Source organism: Salminus brasiliensis, chromosome 24, assembly GCF_030463535.1.
Source record: "Salminus brasiliensis chromosome 24, fSalBra1.hap2, whole genome shotgun sequence".
Classification (NCBI taxonomy): Eukaryota; Metazoa; Chordata; class Actinopteri; order Characiformes; family Bryconidae; genus Salminus; species Salminus brasiliensis.
In genome coordinates this window covers 15,301,577-15,317,955 of record NC_132901.1, presented here as the reverse complement: position 1 = coordinate 15,317,955, position 16,379 = coordinate 15,301,577, and the positions used below count along the sequence as shown (strand labels likewise).

At 38.3% G+C, this 16,379-nt stretch overlaps 1 protein-coding gene and 1 non-coding gene across 7 annotated transcripts; one reads left to right on the top strand and one right to left on the bottom strand.

Moving 5' to 3' along the window:
* Positions 1-953: 953 nt before the first annotated feature.
* trnar-ucu (transfer RNA arginine (anticodon UCU)) lies at positions 954-1,044 on the bottom strand. The gene is given in 2 exon segments: positions 954-989; positions 1,008-1,044. It is a non-coding gene; the product is annotated as a tRNA-Arg (tRNA).
* On the top strand, positions 1,016-15,037 carry alpk1 (alpha-kinase 1). Of its 6 annotated transcripts, none has more exons than XM_072670551.1 (15): positions 1,016-1,105; positions 2,290-2,471; positions 2,999-3,200; positions 4,231-4,385; positions 5,141-5,339; positions 6,494-6,553; positions 6,832-6,918; positions 7,927-8,003; positions 8,170-8,265; positions 8,381-8,485; positions 9,870-11,916; positions 12,236-12,389; positions 12,627-12,789; positions 13,411-13,597; positions 14,403-15,037. In XM_072670551.1, exons 3-15 carry the CDS (start codon positions 3,101-3,103, stop codon positions 14,582-14,584), a joined length of 3,612 nt encoding a protein of 1,203 aa, XP_072526652.1. In that variant the 5' UTR covers positions 1,016-1,105; positions 2,290-2,471; positions 2,999-3,100; the 3' UTR covers positions 14,585-15,037. The 6 variants fall into 6 exon arrangements, with proteins under 6 accessions (XP_072526652.1, XP_072526651.1, XP_072526650.1 ...); XM_072670550.1 differs by having other exon boundaries at positions 2,290-2,908; XM_072670549.1 differs by having other exon boundaries at positions 2,290-3,200; positions 9,870-11,637; positions 11,707-11,916.
* Positions 15,038-16,379: the final 1,342 nt, after the last annotated feature.

Genomic DNA, 16,379 nt, shown 5'->3' with positions numbered 1-16,379 from the left:
TTAATCAATACTCTGTTGAAGTCCTGAGTTTTAATAAATACTATGTTGAAGTCCTGATATTAATAAATACTCTTTTGAAGTCCTGAGATTAATAAATACTCTTTTGAAGTCCTGAGATTAATAAATACTCTGTTGAAGTCCTGAGATTAATAAATACTCTTTTGAAGTCCTGAGATTAATAAATACTCTGTTGAAGTCCTGAGATTTAATCAATACTCTGTTGAAGTCCTGAGTTTTAATAAATACTCTGTTGAAGTCCTGATATTAATAAATACTCTTTTATAGTCCTGAGATTAATAAATACTCTTTTGAAGTCCTGAGATTAATAAATACTCGGTTGAAGTCCTGAGATTAATAAATACTCTGTTGAAGTCCTGAGATTAATAAATACTCTTTTGAAGTCCTGAGATTAATAAATACTCGGTTGAAGTCCTGATATTAATAAATACTCTGTTGAAGTCCTGAGATTAATAAATACTCTTTTGAAGTCCTGAGATTAATAAATACTCGGTTGAAGTCCTGAGATTAATAAATACTCTGTTGAAGTCCTGAGATTAATAAATACTCTTTTGAAGTCCTGAGATTAATAAATACTCGGTTGAAGTCCTGAGATTAATAAATACTCTGTTGAAGTCCTGAGATTAATAAATACTCGGTTGAAGTCCTGAGATTAATAAATACTCTTTTGAAGTCCTGAGATTAATAAATACTCGGTTGAAGTCCTGAGATTAATAAATACTCGGTTGAAGTCCTGAGTTTTAATAAATACTCTGTTGAAGTCTTGAGTTTTAATCAATACTCTGCTGAAGTTTTGAGAGACAAAAGACAGATGTGCTTCAGCTATATAAGTGAAAAAAACATTACATGTGATTTTTAAAAATATTTATTATTATTTTAAACTACTTTTTCATTTGGGAAAAGGGTGTTTGACGAATTACAGGAATTCAAAAGTGCGACTCCGGTGGGACTCGAACCCACAACCTTTGAATCACTCCACTAGAGCTGCCTAGAAGTCCAATGCGCTATCCATTGCGCCACGGAGCCACCTGTTGCACGAAGCCATTTACAGGGATCTTATCTGTTCTACTGAAGTCCTTCTTGTCTGGTGAGGTATTTTCTGGTAAATCAATGCTCATAAACTGATCATATGAACAAACAAACATCATGTAGTACCTCCACACAAATAACAACAGCTGAGCTGCGGTGGTGAGCTAGCTAGCGCTGGCTAACTGGCTAGCGTGGCTAGCTAGCTTACTAACCACAACAAGGTTAGCTAGCTAGCGTCTGTCTGACATCCTGCAGCACACCATCAACCACAGCCAGGCAGCTTAACTACCACAGTTATAGTTGTGTGCAAGTAATTCGTTAAATCTGCGCGTTTATCGCGTCGTTTTTACAACAACTATCGCAGCTTTTTGTTTGAATGGTCCGTTCCACCTTAAATGGAGCTGCAGAGGCAGCGTTCCGCCTGTAGGTGGCACTAAAACGTCTGTTATCATCATTGATCTGAGAGAGGCGCTTCTTTCATTAGCAGAGCAAATTTATTATTTATCAAGAATATTCATATTATTGCCGACAACATATTATCTTTTTTAAAGAAGTTTTAATGCTGGAATGGTCCTAAACATTTCATAAATTGCAAAAAAAAAAATACCTGGACTCAATCATTGGTCAGCTATACAGCATGTTGGTGCTGTCCAGTGAAAAACATGCCTCTCCATTTTTGTCTGACCATGGTTTGAACCCTGTAGCTGCTCATTCTAGATGATTAGAAATGAAATTATAAATGCTTTAAATTACTTGGAATATTTTTTTCCATGAACTTTCATTCAAAGTTAAGAGCATTTTTGCCATTATTACCATTTTGGAGATGCACGTTTTTTTTTATTGGAGAGCGACACTTGGGAACAACAGGATTCCTGTTTTGTAATAAATAACTGTACTTTTGGAAAAGTACATGTGCCCCTGGTCCAGTGTTTATGTCTTCGTAATATGTTCAATTTAGCAATAAATATAAAATGTGTCTAACATGCTGTGGAGGTATTTGATCACTTTTTCTACACATAATTTAAACACAGGGGCTGCGATCAGTTTGGGCCAGCCCGCTACAGGCCTGGACATCAAGGCCCTGTCTACTACCTGCCTCTAAACTATCATTAGAGACTAGCCCATCTGGTCTGATCCCATAGAGGATCTACTGTAAGTGCTGAAAAAGGTCATGCTGGATATGATGGGCAGGTGTCAGAGCACAGTTTATAACAGCATGCTGTGGATTCCCTATATCAATAGGACGATGTGCTCTGCCACACTGCAACAAGTGTTCAGGAGCAGTTTGAGGAGCATGTTGAACGGGCTTCCAAAGTCCTCAAATCTCCATCCGACCGACCACCTGTGAGACCACCTCACAACTTACTGGACTTGGTGCTGAGCCCGGAGTAGCAGCGATAGCGTCATTACTCTTCCTGTTGCAGGTCGGTGGAGCCTCTACATGATCTCAGAGCTGTTATTTTAAGGTATAATGTTACATAGTGCTGCTTTAAATGTTTTACTATTGAAGTCTGACTGATCAGTTCCACCTACAGGCAGAATACTGTCTCTGCAGCTGCCTTTAAGGTGGAACTGCTAACCACAGTCTCATCAACAGCCATTCACTGTACCAATCCTTTAGCTTGCGCAGGCATTCTCTTTAGCTTAAGGAAGTTGGGAGTGTCTGGGATTGCAGCAACTTCCCAGAAACCAAGCACCTCATTTCACAGCACTGCCGTGTCTTACTAAAGCGAAGAGCAAAGTCAGAGAAGCTCCTTGAGGTTGTATCTGAAGTTATGTAGAACAGGATATTAGCCAGCATTCTGGTTTCTTCTGGTTTCTGTTTGTCTGTTGCCCGTGGAGGACACTTCTTCTCATTCAGGTAGGAGCAACAAGTGAAGATCCAAAATAATCAATAATGTGTGTTTATGGGACTCTTGTGCAGGTTTGTTATCACAGATTGTTATTACAGTCTTCTTCAGTAGGTCAGACAACACGTGACTTGGACATTTGTAAGTCTGAACACTGGCTCAGAGGCTGTCACTCAGTGGACAGGGTCTGGACCAGGGCAGACATGGACAGCCTGGATCTGACCACGCTGCTGGAGGAGTGTCTGCAGCTGGCGGGGAAAGAGATGACTACACTGGACAAAGAAACCTTCAGGTTGAGCAGAGGTAATGGTTCAACAGTACTGAACAGAAGCAGATACTGGTTACAGCTTTACACAGTTTAGGTGACCCTTAAAGGCTTTTTTTCTTTTATATCAGATACAATCATTTATATATATATATATTTGTTCACTGAAAAGACATTTGTACATTGAAATGTGGTAATGTTGATCATTTGGCATTGATTAAGTTAATAAGGTAGCACGTTTATATGTTATACATAAGGTAAACATTAGCATAATTGTTAAAAAAGTTAAGCCATACTGAAGGTATTATACGAACTAAAGGTAATAAAATAAAGTCAATACATTAGCATTAATAAAGTGATGAAGCTAGCATTAGTTATTATCTGGTTATCTGAATATGAATATAGTTAATTCTATATTACACAGTAATACACTTCTCTTACACAGTAGTGTAAATGTTAACAAGATAGAAAGCACATTTACATTTTCAGTTTTACTCATTTTAGATTTATCAGAATAATTTGCTCCCAGTTCCCAGTAAACGACACAAAGTTTAGGTACCCCTGATCAAATTCCATGTGTTGCAGTGTAAATACGTCTTCAGTAGGTGATGAGTACTGTTTATCTGCTCAATTTGACATATTGCAAAAACATTTAAATGCGTTTTATTTTAAAGTAATGGCACACAAAATGTTATATTTGTGCTCCAAAATGGACAGAAAATGCTATATTAAAGTATATTACATTTTTTTCATGGATGGATTTGTGCACGTACAGGTCACTGACACACTAAGAAATAACATTGTTTATGGGCATCAGATCATGCTCTTAATATATTCAAATATCACTAAAAATACCTCTGTGACTGAAATGCAATGTGTATACGACTCAGTTCCTTTATAAATGCTACTGAACTAGAGCTAATATGAAGATGACTTCACTCTATTAACCTATTAAAATCTCGGTGTTGAAAGACAGCAGTGATCTTTTCTTCTTGACTTCTTGTCAAGAATAAATAGCTGTGATTACTCCCACTCTAAACACACTGACCTCTGCGCTTTGACCCCTAGACACGCTCTCAGCTGAACTGAACACGCTGCTGCAGGAGGCGGTGGACATGAAGTGGCCGTTCGTGGAGGAGAAATGGCAGTACAAGCGTTCGGTGTCATCAGATGATAAAGTGAACACGATGGACCTCATCAACCAGCATCTACCTCAGATAATGGTAATGAAACCAGAGAGAGGTCAGGAATAGTAGTCTTAATGTACTGCTTGTAATTTTAGCACAGTGAAGCGGCAAGACAGGACACCTAATAAATAGACCTCTGAAGATGTGTTGTCATACTGTAGTTGGTGTTATGCCCAAATAAGGAACTAAGTTAGTGGCGTGGGTCCAGTGTTATTAGATGGTGTTCCAAACCCAATATGGCTTGTCCTACATACATTTTCCATCTAATGTCACTGGATCTATTTTTCTTTATGGAAAACAAGGCTATTCCCTCAGCTACAATACATTAATACCATCAAATCTCCTCTCCTCCCAACAAACACAAATGCGGTATGGATGGAAGGTTTGAAATCTGCACTGTCCAGACATTTTTTCACATGTTTCAAAGAAATAGAAGTGAAATATTTTAATAAAAATACAGTATTTGTTTGGTATGAGTACCATCAAAAAGTTCAGCATTTGTTTGGTTCAACTGATTTGATATTATGTCTATATGCTACACATTGGCCCTCCAGGACAGGAACTGAAGAACCCAGAAAAGTCCTGCGTGTAATATTCTTAGTAGGGTTTGTGCTGATTATATATAACCTCAAAAAATTGACACACTCATTGTAGTGACTCATGAAAGATCCCAGTTTACAAGATATTGCTTGTGTAATCATGTTTCTTCAGTGTGGAGACATCAACATATCTGCGTTCCTTTTAAGGAATTTCCAAACGGAGGTTCTTCTTTATCCTACCGCTTTTCACAGGCCTTTCTAAAAGCCTCGATCTTGGCTGCTGAGCCGCTGTGGGCGATGTCTGTGGTGTTTTTGGTGGATCGTTTCCTCTATTGGATCGACAGCTCACACACCCTTCTGAAAATTGCTAAAGCTTTACACAGACGTTACCCAGAAACCCCTGTGGCCCCGCAGATCGTCATACGGCAAGCCAGAGTCTACCTCAACACAGGTGAGCTCATTCTGCACCAAAAGACATTTTATGTGATTGGTTAAGCCTCTAATCACCAGGTTTAACTGTCAGTTATTGGTTGTAATGATGCCTTTATGATAATGTATGTAATGATGCCTTTATTTTAATAAATTCAAAAAATTTAAAAGCTTTTCAATCTTCTGCTCAAAACGTTTTTGAGCAGAAGATTGAAAAGCTTTAAAATTTTTTGAATTTATTAAAATTTCTACACACTATAAAACCGTTCCTCTCCCTTCTCGTTCTCATGACGAAAACTTGCACCCCACCACCGCCCCTGCTCATCCTGACGATCCAATCATACTCAACCTCTACCTGGAAAGGGGGGTCTGGCTTCGTGTCCCATCAGCTCGAAGCCCCCCAGAACTCCAGCCCAAATTTCTCGAGTTCTCTCCCTTGCCTCAGCTAGCGTTGTCTGCATTCGCAAAAACATCTATTTTGAATGAATAGTTTACATAGTTGTACAGATTGGTGGGATTTGTGGTGATTTTGTGTTTTGTTTAAACTCTGACCGCTAGTCATCAGATCACACTGTTTTCATCGCATAAAATGTCAGATTTTATGCAAATGGTGTTTTTTTTTTGGATTATGACAGTTCTCCAAAAATTAGATAAAAAAAATCACAATATATTACCAATAGTATCCTTACTGCAACCCCTGTATCATCATACGTATTGTATCGCCACGTTCTTGCCCACTAATTTCCCCAGTGTAGTGTCTTTCCACTTTGCATAGTAAGTCAAAGCTATTAACTTGAATGATGAAAAGATTCATTTTGGAGCATTTCTATTATTTCATTATTCATTTTGGCACAATATAAGGAACAATTTCAGATTCCAGATTCAAACTGTGAAAGGTTTTAGTGGTTTCTCACCATAAAATTAATATATTAAACATTAGAAAAGTAAGCAATATCTAATGTCTATTATGAATTATTCACTAAGCATTATAACTTATTCAGTATCTAATATGCATTATTTAGTATCTGCTATGATGCTAAGTGGCGAGTTCTGATGTCCATTAAATTGCATGAAATTAAGCAAGTAGAAACAAGAAAAATCCTAACATTATTGTTTTAGTATTAAATAAAATAATACCACTTTTGCAATTTTACCTTTTTCTCTCTTGTTATTTAGGAAAACTACAGAAAGCAGAGTACATATTGAGCAGTCTGATCAATAACAGTGGCACTACTGGTAAGTCTCCAGAGTCACTAGATGTAACCTACTATAGACAATATGTTAGTATCTACTGGGCAGCATGAGACGGTATGGATAAATGTATTTTGTCATCATTGTTATGTTAATTTGTGCCATACCCGAGTATCTCTGCTGAATTTGGCTACCCTTTGTGCTGAGTTAAAACATGTGGGGGGAGCCAATCTAGAGCAGTTAAACTATCTAGTGATAATAGTTAACGGTTCTCACACTCATCCTCATCTCCTCCTGGTGACTAACATGTATTTCTGGTGCAGGATGCTGGAAGTACCAGAGAGACAGTGACCGGATTCTCGTTCAGGCTGTCAGTGTGCAAGTGCGAGGGCAGGTTCTGCAGAAGTTGGGTAAGACCCTAAAATGCGTGTGCTTGTATGTGTGTGCAAATTCAAAGCAGTTTTCTGGCGAAGTTGGGTGAGCATGTTCTTCTCCTCTACACTTATTTATCAGTTTATTTTTATTAACTTTAAACCTTTAAGGTCTGAATGTGGCACAAACACAGGTCTTCACCTTCAAGACACATAAGTTACATATTATTTTCATAGTCTTAACTGAATCATTTATAGTAGATACTGAATCATTTATTTGTAGTTACTGACTCATTTATTGTAGTTACTGACTCATTTATAGTAGGTACTGAATCACTAATTGTAGGTGCCTTATTATTTGAGCACATTTTGAATCATTTATTGTAGATATTGTAGATAAATTATTTTTAGTAGATTGAGTAATTAGTGTTTTAGTAGGTACTAAATCATTTAATGTAGGTACTGAATAATTTACAGTAGACACTGAATTATTATATTACATTTTGAATAATCTTTTGTAGATACTGAATCATTTAAAGGATGTACTGAATCATTTCTTGTAGATATGAAATCATTTACTGTACATACTGAATAATTTACAGTAGATACTGAACCATTCATTTTGGGTGCTAAATAATTTTAGTTCATCCTGGATCATTTGTAGTAGATACTGAATCATTTACAGTAGGTACTGAATCATTTATTGTAGATACTTCTGTTTGGGACAAATATCTGCATGCCTAATTTTGCCAGAGCAAGCATCAAATTCCCTGTGTTAGAGGGGTGTAATGGTGTTAGCGCTTTACGCTGATGTGTAGTGATGACCACTTAGAGTTTTAAGTTCTTGGTTGGACAATACAAATGTATAAACACTGAGAATTCAGCTATTTTTTAATGAGCTCCCATGAGGTTATCAGTCCACTTAGCATCGTTAGCAAACAGACAGAGATTGGGTGGGGTAATGGGGAAAGTGTACAGTTTTTCGTATTAGTGGAAAGTGGAGTATAACAGTAATATGTATGTCTAATGCTGTGTGCTGTGTCGTAGGTCTATGGCTGGAAGCTGCAGAGCTCATCTGGGCTTCACTCATTGGCTTCTACATTCTACCTCTTCCTGACAAAAAGGTACAAAACACATCTTTTTTATTTACCTGTTTTAATCTTCTTGTCGCACTGGAATTTTGCCAGTATTGCATGATAATCAGTTCCTAATCAATGAAAAATAAGGTATCTGACAAGCCATTGATCTAATAGCAGTGCTTTAGGATGTGGGACTGTGTGTTTATTAAAGGGCATTGGAACGTCCCTCGGGCTTCTGGCCAGCGTACTCATCTCAATGAACGATAAAGACTTTGCCACGTTTCAGAAGAGGCCTCATATCAACCTGGTAGGAACCTGCCACTTGCCATGACTACTTAGTTGTTGTTGTCGTCGTGTTTTTCAGTTCTAATGATGCACTACAGTCAGTCAACCAGCTGCTTACCCTTCCTCTTTTATTACAGGGTTTTCTGGGGGACTGCAGGCACCGTCTGCTCTGCGCAGCTCAGGCTGCTAAAATGGCTGTCGTCTACAGTCAGTTTGGCTCTCTGTATGTGCTCACTCATATGGTGCGTTATTTTTTCTGTTTACTCTTCCAGTGTGAAACGTTATCTATAATCTATAATCTGTTATCTATAATCACTGCACACAAACTGTTCAGAAGTCCAATAACAAAAAACAATGGCCGAATAAATAGAGATATACAGTGTCCTCCATAATGTTTGGGGCAAATACACATTTTTCCTTAAAATGTCCCTCTGTCAAATGTTTGGGACATTTGGTTTCTGGTGTAAAAGTCTACTCAGGTGTGTTCTATTGCTTCATTAGTGCAGGCATAAAATACCAAGGCTTGCTTCTTCTAAGCTTTCAAACACTTTTGGAGTCTGTAGTTGCCATTGTTCAACATGAGGACAAGAGCCATGTCAATAAGTCAAATTTTAAATTTGAGGCTGAAGAACAAGAATTAAACCATTAGAGACATCAGTCAAACCTTGGGATTACCAAAATCAACTATGTGGAATATCAGTAAGAAGACACTGGTGAGCTCATTAATCACAAAGGGACTGGAAAGGCAAGGAACACCACCTGATGGCTGAAAGATTCTCACAAATTCTCAGTTGTGTGTCCTAAATTGGCTTGAAGTGGGATTGTTATACTCAGATAAATACATTGAATACAATTATGGATCATTCAAAGTACTAAGCTAGTTGAGCTGAATAAACCTGGTTCAATAGCTTGCAATTTATTTTAGGTTGAATGAAATGCCTCGTAAAGTGATCATGAATTCTCAAGGCAGCTCACCTGACAGGACATTACTGTGAATTTTCATTGAAGATTTTTGTTAATACATTTTTGACATTAGCCCTAGTTTGGAATTAACTCAGCCAGGGACGTAGATGTCACGTGACAGGGTTTGCTGCATGTATAAATAAGCGTGCACACCAGTCAGTTGTAGCGGAGTGCAAAGCAATCACCATGGGCAAAGAATGCAAATTTGACTGATGTCGTCCATAAGGGCATGATAAAAGGGTACCGGGCGAAGGGTGGTAGCATCTCAGAAAACGCTAACGTGGGATATTCCAGAGCCGCCGTAGTGAAGGTGTACAGAGACTGGACTTCTTGTGCATTGAGCACATCACAACAGCATAAGAGTGGTGTCATACAGGTCACTGATGCCAGAGGAGAACGATGACTCTGGCAGGTGGTCCAGTTAACCTCTATAATGCACACCTCTATAATTCAGTCAATGCCACAAGGACTCGCTAGAGTGTCATTCAAGCTAATAGTGGTTATTCCCACTATTAGATGGGTGGTCATAATATTCTGATATGACTGTGTATATCAAATTAAAATAAACATAATTATAAATGATATGTAAATGAGAAAGTGCAGTAATACATTTTTGCTTTTTCGCTTTTTTGCATATCAAATAAATATTGTTTTCTCCTGTAGGTCACTCAGGGAACCTGCTTGCTGTCATACAGTTTCTCCAGAGACTGCCCTGCTGCAGAGAAACCGCCCTATCTGGCTCTAGCTAAGGAAGCCTTTGAGAATGGTTTGTTAACAAAGGCAGAAAAAGACATGGTCACAAGCCAACAAGAACTACATACACTGATAAAAGCAGCCTACTGCTTAGCCATTACAAACAAATGGATGTTTGGTCCAGTTCAAGAGGTCACCATGGCTATTCAGGCATGCCAGGAAGCCAATGCTCAGTTATATTCTTATTGTTTTAAGGACGATTCAGATAAGGTGGTAGTCTCTTCTGAAGTCATGGCAAAGGTACAACGCGTCAAGGCACTTTTAAAAGTTAAAGCTTTCGCCAGTTCAGACCCACATTCCTTTATTCCGGACAGTTACCAGGCTATGGAGGACAGACCTGTTCCCTTTACTTACAGTGACTTTACAAAGATGATTGAAATGTTTCAGAAGCATCACAAATCTGTGTGTGAAGCTTTTCAAGATGGAGGAAGTGAACGTCATACTACACATGCTAATTGCCTTACAGCTTTTCAGACAACACTAACTGAAGCACTTAACACAGAATGCAGCTCAAGAAATCTTGGATTAGATGGTGCTAATAAAGACGTTTCTGACTCAAGTGGACTGAAGATTCCCTTCGATCCGTCTAATGAAGCCTTTTTTAAAAAAGAAACCATTGATGTTACATTGGACAGTAATGAGCCACAACCAGATCGAGGAAGCAGCAGTTTAGGTTCTTCCTGGCTACACATTTTGCCTGACTCTGGGGGTTCTTTGGGTCTAGTTGATCAATTCTGTTGCACAGAAGCAGATGAAGATGTCAGTGGTGAGAAGATCAGTCACGGATCTAAATGCAGAGGCGCTAACTCTAATAGTAGCCATCGAGTTTGCGATAATCATCAAAGCATCACATTTCCTTCTTCACACTCTGCTGGAGTTTTGGACAAAGGAGTAAATACTCAACAGCAGTCAAATAAAGAGCTTTTCACCCATTTGAAAAGTGAAGAGCGTGAAACTACCAACAAGACGGATACTAATGCTGCAAGGAAGGGCAAAGAAACAAGCACATCATCAGGTTCTCTAAGCAGTAGCTTGGGCTCATCCTGGCAAAGTATCTCATTCTCCAAATCTCCTCTAAAAGGAGATTTTGCTGAGATCTTGAAAAAGTCCACAGTTGATCAGAATTGTGAGACTGTTGATGAGGATGGTCCTGATAGTCCCTTTCAGGTAGTAAACCCCAACTGTTCAGCAACAGCAAAAGGTTTGACTAAGACCCACAAAGGATGCCACCCTCAGATATGTGTACAAAATCAGAGTTCCATTGAGACTGTTAACGATGTAGACGTTTTGTCTTTAAGTGATGGTCTCTCTGGTCTTGCAATAGCCGTTAACCATCCAAATGGGCTCAGTGCTCAACAGCAGTCAAAGAAAGAGCTTTTCACCACCTTGGAAAGTGAAGACCATGAAACCACCAACAAGATGAAAGAAAATGCCACAGGCAAAGGCAAAGGTACAACAATGTCCTCAGGCTCTCGGAGCAGTAGCTTGGGCTCATCCTGGCAGAGTGTCTCATTCTCCAAATCTCCTCTTAATGAAGATTTTGCTGAGATTTCGAAGAACAAGCTGAGTCCCTCATTATTGTCAACTGAGTTTGACTCATTTGAAATGGTGCAGCCTCATCAGCCTGAACCCAAGGTAACAATACAGGGAACCACAACTTCAGCTTCAGTCAGCCAAGGTAAACATAATAGCCCTCATTCTCAGATGATTGGTCCTCCCCTTGATTATGACCGTCCAATATCTTCAGATCTAGAGGAGCATCTGAGCAAGAGCAACAGGCAACAGGCAACCCCCAGCTGTATGACTTGCGATAGATGTTTCAAGGGTTGCACAATGGGAAATATAGTTGTGACAGAGCAGGACTACAAGTCCCTCTTCTCAGGAGTGTGCCAAGGCTGCCTGCTGAGGAGATTGCCAGAGAAAACCTTTAAACTCAGCCAGTACAACAAAGCTTACAGTAAGTTTCTTGATTTTCCAAATGTAGTTTAAAGGCTTATTCTAGAAACTCTTCAGTCTTCATATTGTAGCATTATATTGTTTATCGTTATATATTTATCTTGTTGAGAGAAAGTATATTGAAATATTGAATACAATAATTAAATGCCATTTGATTTAATAAATATACAATAGTAAAAATGATTAGTGATAGTGATTCCAAGCTTTTGAATGCTAGTTGTGTGGAAAACGGACCTGACTAGAATTTTAAAAGCATCCAAATCCTAATAAATTCACCATCAATTGAATATGACAGCACAAAAAATGTCATCTTTTTTTAGATGCTATTCTGTTGAAGTATTCAAAGGCCACTGAGACCTGGACAGGCTGTGAGACGAGTGTGTATGTGGGTGAAGTCCTGCAGGTTGCTGTGAAAGGTGCACAAAGACAGGCCTTCAGGATTCAATATCTTCACCAGGAGCAACTGCTGGGCAGGTGGGATCATAGACATTAATAAACAGGACTCACTTTTGACTGAGATTATTTTAATATTATTAGACTTACAGTTCCTACGTTTTTTTTTTAAATTAGAATGAGTTGGGGTGTAACTACATGTTTTCGTATCAAACGCCATGGTAATTGTAGTGGATTTAGGAGTATCTTGGTGGTAACTGTAGTTTTGTTGTCTCCCCCCTTCTCCTTCAAAGAGGTAATGTAAGTTTTTGTGCTCAGTTATGTAGGGAAGGAGTATCTGAGGGAACGGGAACCTCGTGCTCACCTGGAGGATGTGGAGAGGCAGATGACTGCGCAATATTACGTCATGGAGTTCAATAAACGCCTCTACGAGAGTAACATCACCACACAGATCTTCTACATTCCTTCTGAGCTCCTGCTGGTATCTCTTTCTTTAAATTCATTTATTTGTTTGCATATTAATGTGCAGCAATGTTTAGGCAGTAGGGGTGTGGATATCTGATTTACACAAAATTTTAATTCCATTCAGTTGTTTTGGATATGAAAATTCAGGGATATCCACAAAGATATCTTCCAATCATCAATAACTTTCTTTGACTGAAAAAAGACAGCCTGAATTTCTCTGTCTCTGAGATATAAGGTCCTGCCTTCGTGAGGCAGAAAAAAATGGACTAGTAAGGTGAGGCAGTTCTCTCACTGAATCTGAACTCACTTTTGAGAAAAAATCCAGTCCCTTCCCTACAGTTGTTAACTCTCATAGGAACACAGTGGTTTAAAAATAATGTAAATAATGTATCACATTATTGCAATAGTAACATTTGAACTTTTTAAAATTGTAACTTTTATACAGTGCCTGATATCAGTCATGAGAATTTTAATTTCTCTACACTCTGTTTGGGGACTGATCACAATGAATCAATGCATTCATACAACCCTACTCTACCAAAAAAACTACTCATCTACTAACCTATGAAATTTGATTTACCTTTAACCAAACTTTATTCACTAAATACTGTATTTAGGTTTATTTTGTCTTTTCCAGATCACAGAGGCAGACCGTATTGTAGCGTGTGTGTCTGTGGAGCCATACATGCTGGGGGACTTTGTGAAACTCACCAACAACACAACAAAAATAAACAAGCAATGCTTTGCCACTGAATATGGCATTGCATTCGGCCACTTCACCTATGCATTCTCTAACAAAAAGGAGGTTGTGGTAGACCTGCAAGGTAAGACATTTGATAGAAATATAAAAATAATATGTGTTAAAATATTTGTGTGTTTACTTTGCTTAACACAACTGGCATAGTAAGACATTTTGATGATAGGATAAAAACCTGTTAATCCAAATGGAAATTTCAAGATGAGCACAATAGTAAATACAGTAGAAGCCCCAAACAAATGTGGTAAATAAACCCCAACAAGTTATGGAGTGTATGAAGGAACCTACTTGTCAGAAGTTGGACATTTCTGTATTGTACATCCCTAAATATTCCATTCTGTATTGTACAATATTCTAATATTTTGAGATTACTGATTTATATTATCTTATAAGCCATACTGATCAAAGCTAAAAAGGCTTGAAATATGTCTTTAAGTGTAAATAATAAAAATATATGACAATATATGACTTTATAAATTGCATTTATTGACACTTTTTCATTATATTCTTCTTTTTAGTTTTTTTTCATGGTATTCTTTTAATTATTTTGAGATGCACTAGTGTGTGTGTATATTATTGTGGTATGACGGAAATACTGTTTCAATCGAAGTGAAGAGCTGCAATTAAACTATTAGAACTTCAGATCAGCAGTTTTTCTCACTTTTTTTCAAAGATTGAAAAAAGTCTGAACATTTTATTTTGTTCAGAAGATGTGTAAATACTTATTATATAAGTATTAAAATATTAAGTAATGCATATTAGTATCCTTTATTAAAATATATTCTATTATTCCAGACCAAAAGCAAGTCCTTTCCTTTCAAATTATTGTAGTTTTACACCCCTAATACAATTTCTTTCTTTCTGTCACCTAGGCTGGGTGACGGCCAATGGGAAAGGTCTGGCATATCTAACGGACCCTCAGATCCACTCGCTAAGAAAGCCTAAATCCTCCAACAACTTCCACCAGAACGGCATCTTAAAGTTCATGCAGGAACAGCATGGAGAGCATTGCGGGCCCATCTGCCGAGCTGCCTTGCACACACTTACACAATAATACACTTCAAATACAATGTTACGTCAGATACAGAGCCCCTACCCCGAATGTAGTCAGTTAGCCAAGACCTGTTTGGTGCCTGCTTTGGTTTTAGGTGTTTTCGTGTTTTAACAAGTAAGACAACCTACACATTTCTCCTCTTCATTCTAATGTTCAGTAAACTTGCATTTATCCTTGTTGACAGCTGTAGTTATTAAGGGCTTAAAGAGACACAGGCAGTTTGGACCTTACGGTTCGGTATGAGTTCAGTACAAAATAGGACAAATGCAGCGAAACCCCCCAAATACATAAGGCTAGTTTATTTTCATTGTTTTTTTTTAAAGTATTATTGTAGACAGCAATCAGCTTAAGCTAAACTAAGCTTTCCAAACTTCACAAAAGAATCACCTGTACCCATTTTAGGCAGAATATTGTTCTGTTATAAAACAATAAAAATAATGACCCTTTTTGTTCTGTATTTGTTCTGTGTGATCCATTAAGTTCTAATCTTCAGTATGAACACATTAATTCAGTTCAGTAATATTTAGACATTTCTGTTAAACTTGTTCTGATCCATGGTCTCAGCTATAGGGCTGGGTTTCAGCGTGAATTAAAGATTATTTTTAAACAGTAGATCGAGCATCACATGAAACAGTCTCTCTACCGTTTCAGCTGATTTTAATACTGGAATGATGTTGAAAAATTGAGCTGTAGTCAGATTTTATCTGTATCTGATCACTCTTACTGTCAACATTTGTTTCACTGGTGTGTGACCTGGAAATAAGCAGACACTGGAGTACAGTGAACTCCATAATGTTTGGGACCAAGACACATGTTTCCTTGATATGCTCCTCTGCTCCACAGTTAAACTTTTCTCATTTTAACTGAAGGGTACTTGTAACTGATGAGACCAAGGCTAACCTGTGATCCAAAGCAGACCACCTCATCTGTGAAACATAATGGTAGGGGTATCATGGGTTGGGCATGTATGGTTGCCACAGGTACCAGTGCATTTATCTTCATTGATGATGTAACGGCTGTGTAGTAACATCTAATCTGTTCCAGTTCCAGTAAATGCCTCCAAATTCATTGGACGGAGCTTTATTCTACAGCAAGACAGTGATCCCAAACACACCGCTGAAGCAAAAATTCAGTTGAGTGTGTGTTCCATATGCTGAAGAGAAAACGTAAGGAAGCAAGGCGCAGAAACAAGCAAGAGCTGATGATGACTTTAATAGGGGCTCAGCCATTCAGCACCGGATGATGTCTATTAATTGCAGACTTCAAGCAGTTATTGTAAGAGATATTTAACAAAGTACTGAATATGCATGCTTTAATATGACTTTACTTCTGCATGCAGCAAAAGTATGTGGGACTAGTCACAGGGTAAAGTTTGCCTTGCACTGCAACACACGATGTACCCCTTGCTGTGACACCTGGGGAGCAGTTGGCAGTTGGGTTCAAATTAGCCATCTTCCAGTCACAAGGCCACTGCTCTAACCTTTAGGCAACAGCTGCCTCTGTCATTTAGGTCTATAAAGGCATTTTCACACTTGTCCTGAATACACAAATACACACCCAGGTCCAATTCTGAGCTGGTTTGGGGACGGGGCTGATTATCACTGGTTTGCTTTCACACAGAAGAATAATTCTGCTTTGAAGGTCAGTTTTCTGTGTGCATTTCTTTTTAGGTTCATCCGTTTATTACCTTCTCATATTTTCCTTGGACACAAACACTAAATTAACCAATCACACAACTCCACAGGCAGTGTTGGGGTCGGATAGCTTTCACACACACACACACACAGCGTATTGC

Coding starts and splice junctions, on each gene's coding strand:
- alpk1 (XM_072670547.1), top strand. CDS start 2,945: ATGTGTGTTTATGGGACTCTTGTGCAGGTTTGTTATCACAGATTGTTA. Junction 8,266..8,380: donor AGAGGCCTCATATCAACCTG/GTAGGAACCTGC, acceptor CTTTTATTACAG/GGTTTTCTGGGGGACTGCAG. Junction 12,790..13,410: donor TTCCTTCTGAGCTCCTGCTG/GTATCTCTTTCT, acceptor TGTCTTTTCCAG/ATCACAGAGGCAGACCGTAT.